General features: G+C 37.9%; 2 protein-coding genes and 1 long non-coding RNA gene across 7 annotated transcripts in view; 2 read left to right on the top strand and 1 right to left on the bottom strand.

Annotated features, from left to right (window-relative positions):
* LOC105670394 (uncharacterized) overlaps positions 1 to 15,767 on the top strand; it is a 181,398-nt gene that overhangs the window by 14,375 nt on the left and 151,256 nt on the right. The window lies entirely within an intron of this gene.
* The window catches only part of LOC105670393 (defective proboscis extension response 1), a 293,881-nt gene that overhangs the window by 171,207 nt on the left and 106,907 nt on the right, over positions 1 to 15,767 (bottom strand). The gene's annotated exons all lie outside the window — the stretch shown is intronic.
* On the top strand, positions 441 to 11,020 carry LOC136998522 (E3 ubiquitin-protein ligase MARCHF2). The gene is made up of 5 exons (XM_067351279.1): positions 441 to 824; positions 2,409 to 2,625; positions 8,181 to 8,306; positions 8,977 to 9,098; positions 9,727 to 11,020. The coding sequence occupies exons 1-5, from the start codon at positions 806 to 808 to the stop codon at positions 9,897 to 9,899; spliced, it is 657 nt and encodes a 218-aa protein (XP_067207380.1). The 5' UTR covers positions 441 to 805; the 3' UTR covers positions 9,900 to 11,020.

Here is a 15,767-nt window from a genome sequence, read left to right as displayed (position 1 = left end):
TTTGTATACTTGCTATCTATATGTCAGATGCAACTGTGTTATATGCTTACAGGAGATCTGACTATGCATTAATTATTAGAAGCTAATTAACGGAAGCAAATATGTCGATGTACGAACGAATAATTGCTAACGTACATATTATCTACAGACAAGATGAATGTATTTAATCCTGAGTATGCATAATAGTATTATGTGCATCTTGTCTTTCTATAAACCGCAAATAATTATTATATGCATCTATAAGACGTCGGTCTTATATAAAATAAACAGTTATAGGAGATACAAGTTAAAACTGTAAAAATACTAATCTGCAAAACTTAAACTTTGTACTTCATAGACAATATTTAATTTAGCGCAAACTCCGTTTTATTCAATTTTGATAAATAAGATAGTAAAGTTTATTTATAACTTTTATTAAGAAAATTCTCTCTCTCTCTCTCTCTCTCCTCTCTCGCAAGAAAATTTGTAATGTGATTTTATGGTCAAACTATAAGTAGAAAGTTGGAAAATGATCTGATCAATCTAGCGCTATTTTCATTTGGCGCTTGGTCGAGAAAACAGAAAAATGACTGTAGAAAATGAGCCAAATTACCATCGCGCGTTCAAAGTGTCAGCACCATTGGTTAGGTTAGGTTAAATTATCTTTGCTGGCCCTCCAGGTCAGCTCTTCATTTGCATTTGGTGCCGTTGCATTACACAGAAAAAAACTCAACAGGAATTACGAGATTGGGAGGACTTTGGAAGACCCAGCATCACGTTCACAGAGAGAAATTGTCGGTTATGTATCGTGGCGGAAACTTTTGTCATGTCGGAAACGCAAGTAGGTAGGTTCCGCGTGTTGCGACATCGCTACGGCTTGCATTCTTCATCCGGAATATTGCCGCGACTTCGTTTAAAGTTCGGTCTCATTGTCACAGAAAAAGTTGAGAGCGACTACCTTTCTGTATCAAAGAATTCGAGAGAGAGAAAGAGTGCGTCTCGTTAGAGCACTTGAGTATAACATAAATTCTCACTCACTCGGCATCTTCGGAGGAGTCTTGGAATTCTTAAGAATTAAACGCATCTCTTTTGCGAACGAAAATTTGACAAAGTTCTTATGAATTTGAAGATTCGATTCGACGTATCTAGCTTTTAGATGGCTAGTTGTAGTTGAATGGCAGACATTAATGCGTGAAAAAGTGTCATTGTTTACCGTTTGACTTAACTTTTGATTGAAAATAAAAACTGAATAGTCGATTTAAATGTAAATAAAATATAAGCTAAGCAACGACATATTATTGATTTATAAGATTAACTCTTTGATAAATTGTGCCATTTTAGTCTGCTAATTGAGCATTTACAATAATCTCTGATGAGAATGGTAATTAGCTCACATTAGTAACATTAAACGTGTGAAAATTATACAGAAATTATATATAATTGCAATTTATAATGCATCAGATTTTTGATTCGATATAATTAAACTTGGTAAGATTTAATCGATTATTGAGTCTTGTTGTATCATTTGTATATGAACAACATTCAACATTCAAATTGATTAGTTTTATGTAATAGAAAATAAAATATTTGTTACATAAAATTTTCGATTATCTCGTTAATACAATATTTGAATTTTGAAGTTAATGCATTGACATGTTCGCCAACGCTAACTTCACCATTCAATAAGCTACCGACAGATTTCACGTTGAACTTCAAATAAATTCGATTTAAATCCGAATAGTGAATAAATGAATGCAGAAACTCCTCTCGTGATCGTTCATGCATATGCACCGCGTTCTACACAACTTTCTCTCTAAATCGGTCAAGCAATGCATACAAAACAGCATTGACTCTATTTTAGATTTTTGAAAATATTAAAGTAATAAAGATTAAAAAAAGATACCAAAAAAATATGCGAAGAAGTAAAGGATATTAATGCATATTATTTCAAAGAGAAATACAGACTTGGAAAGAATCACCGATACAAGTGATTCGCAAGTTATCTTATTTCTTATAGAATACAAAAACGATTTAGATTCTTAATTAAGTAATTTTATTTTATTTTTCTTTAATTTTCTTTAATCAGAGATAGAGAGAGAAGATTTTTATCTTTTTAAATAGTTTTCTTTATTAACTCGAAATTATAAAAATCTACTCTCGAGTAACATGCAGCTATTGTTTCGCGAAATTCGCAATTGTGAGAGATAATAATTGGATAGATGTTTCAACGAGAGAGAGAGGGAGAGAGCTTGCGGTTGGCAACCGCTGGTACGAACTATTATCAGATTTCCGATCGGTCCGTATAGAAAATAGACGCTTAAAGCCGGGCGGCGTGGCGTAGCGAATAGGGTGTAAATAAGCGCGAGTACGTGGTGGATCATACATATGCACCGCGCGGTGTGTGTCCTTCTCTCTGGCTGGTTCCACAGTTAACTTGGATCACGAGCGCAGCATGCCGATGCCGCCGCCGGCCACGGCTCCCGAGGGCTCACCCTGCAATTTAAATGGCCGCGACACGCAGCAAGTGTCTCCCGGGGTCGCTGGACAACAGCATCGGCTTACCCGCAGCCTGATCTCGGTCGGGTCCAGCGTCTGCCGAATATGTCACACGAACACGGCGAAGGAACCGCTCATTTCCCCTTGTAGGTAAATGCACGCTCGTTCTATTACAGGGCGACCATACGCAGTACTGCCCGGACGAGCGAAATCTCAATTTCGGAAAATCCAGTTGGACGATATATTTAGATGAAACGTTTTAAAACAAATAATGAAAGGAATAAAAATACATAATAAATGAATGAGCGAATAATAGTTCGTCCGCTGCAGCATTGTTAAAATGACTTATGAAAAAGTTAGTTTTCAGTATAAGCGTGTTTTTCGTAGCAATTGATTAACTATAATCAATTAACATTTTAATAATTAAAAAAAAGTCATCATAATTAGTCCTTCTTAGAAGCTAAGTAAAAACTTTATATATATATGAATTAATAAGCCTAAATCCGATATTTAAACGAAAGCTCACAGATATATTTAGAGATAACCTGAGGTAGAGCGCCAATTTAAGAACCGTAATTGGATGGATTTCGACATAAGCTTAGATTAAGTTACTTAATGCAATAGCGTTACTGAGATTCTACTATTGATTCTCCAACCAAGTTACCTTAAAATTGCAATTATCTCGTATCACAGAAATATTATTTCTAATTTTAATACAGAGAGAATCATTTTTTTCTCCATTAATTATTGCACAGTGCGCACAAAGAATATTTAACATATATTTAATTAACAATAAATTAATAAGAGTTGATGGTTGTTCTGTTATTTTATAATATGATAAGCAATACAAAGCAATTAGAGCCGCAGCTGGATCTCAGTGCTCAATTATTTATTTTACATTAAAACATATACATAAATATAATCATCAAACGTTTCGACCATCGTTTTGGCCATCTTCAGTGTAACAATTACAAATGCAAATTAAAATTGCAACTTGTAGAATGACAGTAGTATATGAATTTCCATTGATTGACCGTGTTCGGATTAACAATTATTCTCGGATCTTTCTAACACAAAATGTATGAATAGGCCGTACAGATGAATAGGTCCAAAATCATACATTCTGTGTTAGAAAGACCCGAGAATAATTGTTAATCTGAACACGGCCAATCAATGGAAATTCATATACTACTGTCATTCTACGAGTTGCAATTTTAATTTGTATTTGTAATTGTTATACTGGAGATGGTCAAACTTGATGGCCGAAACGTTTGATGATTATATTTATATGTTTTAATGTAAAATAAATAATTGAGCACAGAGATCCAGCTGCGGCTCTAACTGCTTTGTATTGCTTATTATATATTTAATTTGCATAATAATGCTAATATAAGTTGAAAATGACTAGTAGGGTTATAAGCAAACATGATTGTTGTTTCTCTACGTATAATTTTTGAGTCCGAGAAAGAAGGTCGATAATATACGCATGTATAGCCGAAGCAGCGATAGACAGAAGAGCAGTTATATATTTATATATATAATATACACATGCAACTATGTATATATGTATGCGTATGTATGTATATATGTATATGTATATATATATATATATATATATATATACGATTTCGAAAACTTTATCGCCACGGCAAAACGATATATATCATTCGCGCACTGTGGTCCGGGATTTAGGACAGAATTTCGCCATCTTACGAACATCCCATCTTTCATACTTAATAGGATTCGAGAAAAATGTGGTGCTCACCGAAACGGGAAGTGCTTACGTATTAATGGCGAAGCGTCGCGATATTTAAATCCTGCGGATTCAGCTTTGGATATTTCTGTTGATGCGTTTAAGCGATACGTGAGGTGAAAAAATTTTCTGCGGAAGTATACGTGAAAAATACGGAGTACACATAAAATGTTATGCCTTCTAAAAATAGTGGCTTTTATACACTCGGCTTTAAAAACCGAAAAATGGACCACCTTTTATTTCACGGGGAAAAAATTGACTTTTACTTTGCTCCACATGCTACATCTCTCGAGAACAATTAATTATGGTTATAACAGTTTATAGTTATAACCGACATAATTAGAATGACTGTTTCGGTGTCGAAATATTAATAGTGTTAAAAATTTAACAATTTTACGAGTTCAAAATTTTCTCAGTAAAGTTCCAACAATATAAATAAAGAAAAAACTTTATTTCAAACTAATTTTAATAACTTTTATTTTAAACGAATTAATTTGAGGCTTGATTACCAACTGTTGCAAGATATTTAAAGTAGGAACTTTAAGCAAAGTTGATCGGTATAGTCGATTAGCGACAAATTTAATTACGAAATAAGGGTATGTAGGTCGTGATAAGGCGGGCGGCGAAAATCATTCGATTGTTCTGATTCCCAGCAGCCTATTCTTCCCCATCTATCACAATGTATGCCGCGCGCAAGACGACAAATGCTAATTTTGCACAGGCATCAGCCGGCAGACAAGCGCTAATTAATTAGCGTTAAAGCTCAATTAAGTGATGATCATTTCATGTCAGCCAATCACCGTGAAGTATCACAGGGGATTAGTTGCTGGTATACTTGGAAAGCTAAAGACGTTTAAGATGTCTCGCGTTGATTCATTACTTTGAAACTCTGATGGTGTCTGTCATTTATTTGAGTTTACATGTCATTGAGCTTTGCAAAGTTTGAGAGGTAAAAAATTAACTCTAATGAATGTTTCTCAGTAACTGATCACAATTCCGCTTTCTCTCAGTCACGGACGAGCTTTTTCACAACCTCGCTTTGAAAAAGAGGAAGTGACCCAATTAGATTGCTTCTCAATTCGGTTTTTAAGGCGTGTTCGCGCGCGCACGTTTACTTTCCGTCAGCTATCGCGATTATTCTATTTAAATCTTCGGTAGAGTGTACGCTCTGTAAAATGTCGTTTTTGTAGCGGACATTCGCACTGTCCGTCAACTTAACGATTCGAGCCGCGCCTTTTCGCTCGTTGGGACTCAATTCACGAGGACCTCGTGAGAATTCCCGACTACGTGTTACGTTTATATCGCGCGACCCATTTCTTTTCGCATTACCACGGTAACATTAGACGAATGGTGACGTCGCCGCATCCGTCGAGAAATCCGAACGATTTGCTGCATGAATTATCGCGAATTTTGACGCGGCCGATTATTTACGGCGGGAAGCGGAGTAGTCGCTCTTTATTGTAGAACCATAGTTTTGCGAGAAACTCGTCGTCAAATGCACGCATGTCCTCGCATTCGTAAGTACAAGCGCTCGATCTTACCTCCCTCTTTTCCTCCATGTAAGTAAATCTGTTTTCTTACTCTTGCTTTCTTTCCTCGACGGTCTTTGGTCGAGAAAAATGGAAATCCTTCTCATGCAAATATTAATCTCGTTTATCTATCACGTATATGTTTATCATACATATCACGTTACGCTCTGCGTTACATGTGCGAAAACTTTTTTCGCAAAGTCTGCAGCGTAATTTAACGATTATTAATTAAAGGATGAAAGTTACGTGTGTTACAAATTGTAGTACACAATGTTTAAATATGCAGATAGGGTCGTGGCGGACGAGCGTTGAACTGTTTAAAATGTTTCATTATCGGAAGTTGGGTAAAATTTTTCCGAGCCATGTCGACAACTTTGCCAGCAACTACCCGCGAATTATTTCTCGTTTAATATCGCTCCTTATATCGCACTCGACGCTGACGGAGTATTCTGGATTCTGCTGCATACCGCGCATTGTTAACTGGAACAATCGCAAAACTAATGTCATAACGCGGGAGTTATAGATTGCGGCGAATCGCGCCGCGAAAGAACAGCATAAATTTCAATGGACGATAACTGTTTCGTCGGATATGCGAGCTAATCATCGTTCATGTTGTGCTGTCAAAGGGGAAAGTTTATAACGCCGCGGGACAAGTAAATCGTGTACAAGAGAATTGTTTTATTCGTGCGTTGCGTTGCGTTTTTTGCATCACATTTTTGTCTATTGAGTATTTTTCTTTTATTTTCAATACTTTAAAGGTGCAGTCTATACTAATTTGTCTTTGATACGTTTAACTATAGCATCAATATCTATTGACAGAATTTTTTATTCTTCTAGAAGTTTGATACTTTTCTTTATTTGAAGTTAAAATGTACATATATTATAATATTATTGTAGAATAATAATTATTCTATCAATATGTATAAAATTGTTTATTTATTAAGAGAAATAATTTTTTCACATTTTACTCAATTTTTCTATATTAATGTTTGAATATTTTAAACATTACTAGTTAAATCATATTTATATTATTTCACTTAATGAGACTTTAAGGTACAAACTTGTCTTCGGAATCACCTAATTGCACGTTAGTAGTAGTTTAGACTCGCTCATTCCTGTAAATCTATTTCGTTTGAACTAATTTGCACACTGCTGCATATATCATAGACGAAGGATGCGCGGCGAGCGAACGAGACGTGGCATGTCGTGATAGTTGCTGGAGTTGTTTATAATAACGAGATTACTCGACGAACAGTGATCGTTTAACGCGGCTGACAAAGCGAAACGTCGTGACTTTATCGTCGAATGAAGTATACACCGCCTCAGCACCAAAATCGACCTCACGTAGTCGCATAATTTTCACGTTGGCTATGAGATGGAGAATCGTGCTAAGAAGGGGGGCGGATACGTTATAAGAAGGAAACTTCTCTCTTTCTCTCTCTCATTCGGTGCTACCGGGAGACGGCGAGAAAAGGTGTAAATGAGTGAATAGTTCGAGAAACGTGTCCCGGCGATTAAGGACATACAACTCGTGCTCGAAGAACTACGTGAAAACACAGTGGGAACGTGCGGAATGAGAGAGCCGGCCCCGCTGCAAATCTCCCGAGCGTTTACCTTCATAATTCTCGAACTTACGGAAATCCTTTCTAATCCGAACGTTACTTCGGAGCCATAGACACTTGGTCCGAAGTGGCAAGAATAATGTGGAATCAGGTATAACTCATCTCTCTTACGTTCTACGGCGGCGGAATGCATTTCGTAATGACGACGACGCTCGCGTTTACGCGAGTGGACACAAATGAACCAATTTGACATTTCCTATAGAATAAATTCTATGGAATGCACAGTGATACGCTTGTGTCGTGTAATCTCATTCGACAGACTCATCAGAGAGATATTCGAGAGAAATTTTATGTTTTCCAATTCAATGCAAGTCAAATGCTAAATAGGTAATTTTGTATCTTTATTAAAAACATTATTATGAAGCTTACAAATTTAGATTTGCTTTATAAAGACTGCATTAAAATTCTCTGATGCTCGAACGAAATTAAGGATCATTTTTTCTCGGTGAATATTTTCGAGCATAATACCGTTCCAAGTCGAGTCTTGCTACATATTTTACGTCCGCTTAAAATGGCCAAATGAACGAACTCGAATATGCAACCGAAGAATCAACGAAGCCACTTAACTCTTATCCCCTACAATCTCATCTCGGGCTGCTGTCTAGACGCAATTCATTGGGCTTCTGCGTCTTTAAACGACCCAGATAAAAATTCCGATTTCCATAAAGAAGCGTAATCGCCTTACGTTTTTTCCTCGCCATTGTCTTCCCGCGCAAGTAATAAAAAAGTAAGGTTTCGGTGAGCACGTCACATCGATACACGTAATAACGTATTGCGATACACGCGGCATATCTCTTGCAGGTGCAAGGGCACCCTGGCTTACGTGCACTTGTCCTGCCTAGAACGATGGCTGAATCAGTCGTGCCGAACCTACTGCGAGTTGTGCCGCTACTACTTCAATGCCGTAGAAACACCTCGTTATCGATGGTGAGCATTACATTTATCGGAGCCTAACGCGGAAGTGGGGACGCGATTTCAAGCCGGATGTAATTCAAGCACCTGAAATGCACCTCGATCTCTCCGAACACCGACGCGTTTCCTATTTCGTTTTCCACTACCGCGCCCATTATTCTCTTTTCCGCGATGAATCGTTCGGTTATATTTTTTTCTCTCTATTTTCTTCTGCGCAATTTGTTTTCTTGCTGCGAGCCGATCAGGTTGCAGTTAACTTGAACTTTAGAAATGATGTATCGAGTAAACCGTTCGGAGAACCGTGACAAATTGCGACGCTGTGTATTCTGATTTACGCATCGAAATACGTACAATGCATCACTTTAAATTTGCAATTCGATTATTGGAAATAAAGCAGTAAATAATTTTGCCGTTTCCACGGGATGTTCATTTCCAAGTGATATTAGTTTTGCTTGCTTTTGAATCTTTCTTGTTTTCAAATTTTTATGCATTCGAGCAATATATAAGAGCATCCAATGCGTATCCAATTTTTATAATAGCTCTAGTACCCGTGTTGCGCGTTTTATCGACAAGTATTTTATTCACCGCGAGCGCGTGACCCTTCAAGGATGCATTTTTTTCAGCTTTTATCTTAATGGCTATACCTAGCCGCGCGCGTAGTTATCATTTTTATGGCTACCTGCAGGCCGGAATCTCTGAGGATATGGATCAGTCATCCGCGGAATCGTAGGAATATACAATCCGACCTGCTCATCTTAACGCTACTCACGATCGTTACGGTGGGATTAGCTGCGGTGTGCCTTTCGGGTGAGTTGCTTTTTTCAGTCGCGTTCGTTACATGGCGAGACGAATAAAGTATGGCTGCCACGAAACGCGTCCAGAAACTTTTCCGTTTCCGATATTTTCCGCAATATTGGCAGTACGCCGCGAATATTTCTCGAACTCGCTTGATGCATCTCGTAACAAATTTGACGGTTTCAAGTTCCGCAGAAATTCGTCAAATATAGTTACTTCTTCGTAACCTGAATTTTTCTTTTAAAAGTTGTATTTCTTCAAAAAAAGCAAAAAAACCACATATATTTTGTATTATTTAATGTTGAGAAAAATTCTCTATTATATATGCTAAATATTTAAGATAAAATCTCGCACTTTCGAATATTGCGTTATTATGTTTTTCATTATTTTAGTATCTCGCGGAATCTTTCTAAAAAACATCCTTGGTATTCTCTGCATTCTAAGCATTTTTCAGAGCATGGTCACAGAAAATAACGTTACATTGTTACGAGGTAGCGCGAGGTGCTTCCGTGAAAGAAAATTTAGATCGCAGAATTGACGAAGCCTCAGACAGTCTCGGTTCCGCCCGATAAGCGTGCCGCTTCTGTGAAACTGCCGTTTCACCGAACTGAGTACATACTTGTTATGCGAAACTTTGCAGGTATGCGATACTTTATCATTGAGGGGAAAAAGATCGGAATTTCGAAGCTCTGGACTCGAGGCGCGATATGGTTCTTTCTCATCATCGTGATATTAGGCTACATCACCACTGTTTATCTGCTCGGCCGGGTAATTATACTCCAAATTTGCTCGTTTTTTGGGCTATCGCTTTAACATTGTCTAGGAAGATTGCGCTTAATAGAAAGTGCAATTTAATTTAAAAGCATGACGGTATATTAACATGACAAATAGAATTTAATACTATTGATTTCTTTGAACAAGATTATAATTGGGACAGAATGTTTTATTATGTATGTAAATCTTCTATTATTCGATGCTCAATAAGAATATGTGATAACTGTGTTACAATCGAACACATTAATTAATGCAATGAAAGATTGCAATATTTAACTTACATATGTATAATGCCACAATCACTTCATTAAATATTTAATTTAATTAATTTACATAACATATTACAGAGATATAAATAGATATGAATATATTAACAACATTTCAGAATATTCAACAAACTATCTTATTAAATTTACATGGTTTGTTCCATCAAATGCTAAATTTGCGAGATTATTGTTTTATATTATATGCTAACAATGTAAAATATATATGAAACGAACAGAACCAATCTCATGATAGTGTGTATATGAAATTAGGTCAGCGTTGTAATGAAAGGTATTTAACCAGCCGCTCTCTGCATCCCAAAGGACCAAATGTGTCCTCGCAATTAAGTTCCAGCAAGTGGAGATTAGTTTCGGGAACGAACGATAAATCTGATAATAGGCTTTACCGATTTATTTCAATAAATGCAAACATCTCTATATCGCGGCAAAAATAAAAAAATAAGTTTTTTTTTTATACGGAAAAATGAATATAAAATTTCTGTAATATTTAATTCATATAAAACTTTTTATGTTTAAATTTTTATACATTGTGCTGTATTAATATCAAACGTGATTTATAATACAAGTATTCTAAAATATTAGTATGAGAATTTTTATATTATTTTATTGACATCGTTGTTAAACTGTAAATAAATATTACGGTCAGAAACCGTGAATTCTTAGATTTTATATATGCAAGTTTCCAGATCTTTGGACGCATAGATCATCGTATGGCATAATACTTATAACTTAAAACTTATTGATGGTTCGAGTTTGAAACAGTAAACCATTTTTCTTAGTTTGTACTGCACTATCTACCGCGTCAAAATGTAGACTGTGAAAGTCTTGCATAGCACGTGATTTATTTATGGAAGAGTAACATTTTTTGAAGAATATATCTAGTCGAGATATATCTTGCAGTGTAGGAATATAGAAGCGTGGTGCTCGAAAGCTTTTGACTAGTGCACCGGTGCGCTGACGCTACTAACTCGCACATCGGTGTGAGCCCTTTGGGTCATCGACTTCCCGTCGCACCCAGCACGACGCCGTCGTGCTGCGGTTTATGTTTATGCGGCGCATTCTCACTGAGGCCAGATAGCGCGACGCCCGCTCCGGGCGGGGCGCATTAAGGCGCGGTGCAAAGGTGAAACAGGTGAGCGTCGTCCCGACGCTCGAATACGCGGATATAGCACCGGTGGCGCGACCCGGAACAAACGTGTCAAGGTGCACTCTGCGCGGCCGGAAGAGCGCGAAAGACATACAAGATGCTTTGATATGAAAAGAATATATGTTTACGAGCGCTCGCACCGAGCGAACTGGAAGCACGGCTAATAGAGCCTCTTCGTTCTGAGAATATTGCGCACCCTTCAAGCAAAAGCTTACGTGTCTACGCCTTTACGAGAACGTTTTACGATTTACCTCTTTATTTCTTTGTTTTAAAAACGCAGCTGGTAATAGAGAAAAGTCATTTCTACACACATTTTTTTTGGCGACTAGAAACTTGTGACTCGCGAACGTTTTATTTACGAGCGCTTATTCCACCGTACAGTTTACTCAACATTGATCATATTGCCCTTCTCATTGGGATATAGATCGTAATCTTTATAGCGTTGGCGTGAATTAAACGGGAGGGTTCCTTTCGGACCCGCTGTGACAGATGTTTATGACGATCGTTTATCGTGTCCTAAAATGCTTGCTAATGCTTTTATTAAATTTTCGAATATAGTTAATTACCGCGAAGTCTGTCAGTAAGCGTTAGATTTGATTATCTTGCCAAAGCTGTTGCTAAATTAATTGCTATTGGCATCATCTCAAACATGAATATGGAGATTGTTAAGTTCCCGTATGCAAATATGAACCTAGCATGAGAAATTTGTTTAATAGAATAAGGATATCGTACCGCAGATTATCGCCGACACACGCGATACGTCTAAATAATTTTGATCACATAGAATCAATTTAAACTATTGCATTAAAATCTTACTTAAACTAGCAATTTTCATCTTCTCAGTCATTTCAAGTTCTGTATATTTTCAATTTATTGAGCGGCTAAATTGAAACTATTATCGAGTAGATGAGAATTTTGTAAATTTTTAAAATTGAATAAAATTAAATTAATTGTACATCTGCTTTTTTGCTGTATCGCAAAAGGGTAACTTTAATTAATAAATAATTGTCGTATTGTGTTGTCGTATATTCGTTCTGCAAGCATAATTATCGTCCGCAGTGCGATAACCATCTTTCGCCAGCATGTGCCAAGAATATATGCAGCAATCTAGTCACGTACTACACGTAGATTCTCGGTACGGCGCAGATCAATGTCGTCGATAAATCGAAAGATTTATCAGCTACTAGGATCTATAATACATTATTCCGCCTGGAACAAAGTGCGCCGTCGATCTCGGGGAAGAATTATTCACACCGCTTAACGCCTCTGCTGTACTATTGAAACCAGAGGCGCATCAGAGGCTGTACTAAGTGAGGGTAGGCGAGATGATTCGTCTGGCGCGCGATATTTCGCCCGGCGATCCGTGACTCGGGCCAACAAATTGCGCGTCACCGAACGTTCTCATTAATCCTTGGAAGATTCCGCGAGCGCTTTGAAGCGCAGAGTGCACTCCCGCGCGAAGGATAGGAGTTTTAAATAAAACCATCAGACTCGTCGCGCCGTAAATCGTTGCAGTTGAATCGAAATCGTCGGACGTCGTGTTTAATTAAGAATAATCGTGGATACGCATTCCGAATCTCCCGCTTTCGATCGGCACCTCGCACCCTTTCGTCCGCTCTCTTTTTCTCGTCGAAGGGCACTCGAGCCGCGTCACTCGAGCCTGATTTATCGAGTGGACTGCCCTTTGCCCCTGACAACTGAAACTACCCGGATAATTTAAATCGGCGGGAAAAGGAGCAGCCGCGACCCCCGGGCGGCGTCCTCCGCTCGCTCACATTTGTCTCTTCTTCTTCAGGACCAGGTGTCGCCGTGGTACAGGTGGTGGAAGAGCACCGTCAATGTCAGACTCGTCGTGGACCCTCAATTGCTCCGCCGTCGACCCTCGGACGAGTCCTCTCAGGACCACGAGAGTCATGACGGTGCGAGGGAAACGACGGCGATGTCCACGGTCGATACATTATGAAGCAAACATACGTCCGAGGCAAACACGGCTGACGTGTACAAATGTAGTTGCAAATATCCCAAAATGAAAGTTATGGATGAATAAAGTGCACACGAATGTGTTGCTGCGCAACAAAATCTTATCATAAGCTGACGTGTTGTTGTTCGAGTTTTTAGCTCTCCGTGGACTTCGTTACTGTGCCACTATTCTGTACATTTAGGATTTAATCCGCGATTACGTCGGCCCGATTTTTATCACGCGAATTCACGTTTTTCTCCGAAGTCTTTCAGCATTCGGCGAAATTCGATCCTGCCCGTCTGCCTGGCGTGAACAAAACTCGCGTGATTGGAAGCAAACGTGTCGACGAATGCAGTCGCGGCGAATTGTTTTCCGTTTCTTTCGTGGCTGATTGCTCATGCGCTCCGCGCGTGTGTCCTCCTTGAAAAAGAACTTTCCATATTTCGCATGGCATGCCGCGCGCAAGATTTAATCGCGTAAATGAGATCCGAATACGCCCGCGCAGCGGGTACATTAAACAGGAATACTTTGCAAGCTTAAGCGCGCGTAGCTCTTGCCAAGAAAAATTTAACTCGCCGGCCAAGCTCGCGGTGAACAAACGGAAGTACCGTTGATCTAGCAATTAACTTACCTGGCACGGTGCCAACTATTTATATTGCAGCGTTATCGTACATTTTATCCACTGCCTTCGAGCCCGTCACTAGAAGCAAGCGTTTTTCCCTTTTCCATTTAAACCAGGAGAGAATTTAAAGGTTCGCGACAGTGAGGAACTTTAGCTAACTCGCAGAAATCATTCGCGACTCGCGTATTGTTGAACTTTCGTATGAGTTGTATACTTTGAAAGTGACGTGAGTCAAAGTTTGAAATATTATTGAATTGAACATCTAACTAAAAACGATTTTATTCCGACAGAATTATAATTTAGCCTCGCGTTAATTCTCTTTATATCAAGATATTTGTTGAAAATTGGCGGTTGCGAAAAAATGCGGAATCGAATTTTTTCTAAGAAAAAAATATTTGCCGAATCTCTATGCTGTATTGGTGGATTGGAAAAACGTCATTCCCGAACAATCACACCTATTAAAAAATGAATATTCGTGCGCAACCCAAAATTGGAAAGAAATTTTTTAACGCGCTGCCTTCTCCACGTCCGTGACATAAATCCAGGTAAATCGAAAGTCCAAAGCCACGCAATTAGCAGTAAACATCTCGCCTCACCTCGTAGTGGTAAGCCCCGCTTAAATGCCAACGTTACTGGTGACTTTATCCGGTAGTTAGTTAAGCTGCGACAAACCAATTACAGTGTTCTGCCGCAGTGGGGGCGGTATTGACTATCGTTCGGTCAGTTCTAAAACGGAAAGTGTTCGATGCTTGAAGGGGTTTGCCGGGTAGTTCTGCTTTAATAATTTTACGAGAAACTGGAAAAGAGTTTTCTGAGGAATAAATGGATGTGGATAGATACATGTAAAGTGTGAGTAAAAATTATTGAAAATAAAGTGATAACAAGGGAATTATTTTACAGTGTATCGGAATATTTTCTGTTTAACAAAAGAATTTTAAAGCAAGCCTTCTTCCAATGAATCCAATGAATCTTTGTATATGCTACGTTGAGGAGATAAAGAAAAATTATTATTACAATACAAGAACCATTTATTTAAAAAAATCTTTTTTTAGATATTACAAATTAATATTGTTTGTAAAGCTGAATGTCACAGATGTAAAATTATTACATCGGGGTGCGTGGATTTTTTTATAAACAGCGTATTAACATACATGATAAGATGATTGCATTAACACATCAACATTAATATTTTAAATTGAGGTTTATCGAGAATGCTAGTAAATGATACAAGTTAGTTTCATTCTCTCGTTTACTCACGCGTGGATTTAGATGCGCGTATTTTCTCGCGTGGTAGAGTGGGAAATATGTTATTTTCCCTAGAGCAACACCAAGATCAGACCTGCCACGATTTTCACTGCATACACATTAAAAGTCACGAGATGAGGTTTATGTTTACTAGAGAAATGATGCTTTACTGCGATGAGTTCTGAGAAAATATATTCCAAAAATTCAATTTTTTTGCGAAAAGTATATTTATTGTACGATTAATTATCGCGCAGAGGTTTCTAGAGAAAAAGCACCGAGCGATAAAATTGTATTTAGTGTTTTTGAAATAAAGAAAATCCGTAATGTTTTGTATGAGATAAATAAATAAATTTATTTCAAAATAAATAATGCAGATAGCATATCGTAAAAGGCATACGATAAATTAAATTACGATTTCATTATTTCTAGTAATATTGCTCGTGAATAATGCGAGTCATTAATTTTTCTCCTTTTTTAAATATTGTTTTTTTGTGAAATATCGTTCCAAAACATCTGTGTAAACAATCTACGTTCTCTTCGGCATCCTCCGAAATATTAATGAAATTCGCGTCGAGTTGAAGTGACGGAATGTTGTGATCTACATCTGCCACGAGCAGTTAGTTAATTGTGAACGAGGACCCGGGATGCT

This window comes from Linepithema humile, chromosome 3 (assembly GCF_040581485.1).
Source record: "Linepithema humile isolate Giens D197 chromosome 3, Lhum_UNIL_v1.0, whole genome shotgun sequence".
Classification (NCBI taxonomy): Eukaryota; Metazoa; Arthropoda; class Insecta; order Hymenoptera; family Formicidae; genus Linepithema; species Linepithema humile.
Note: the sequence above shows the minus strand (reverse complement) of the source record. Positions and strands in the feature narration are given on the sequence as shown.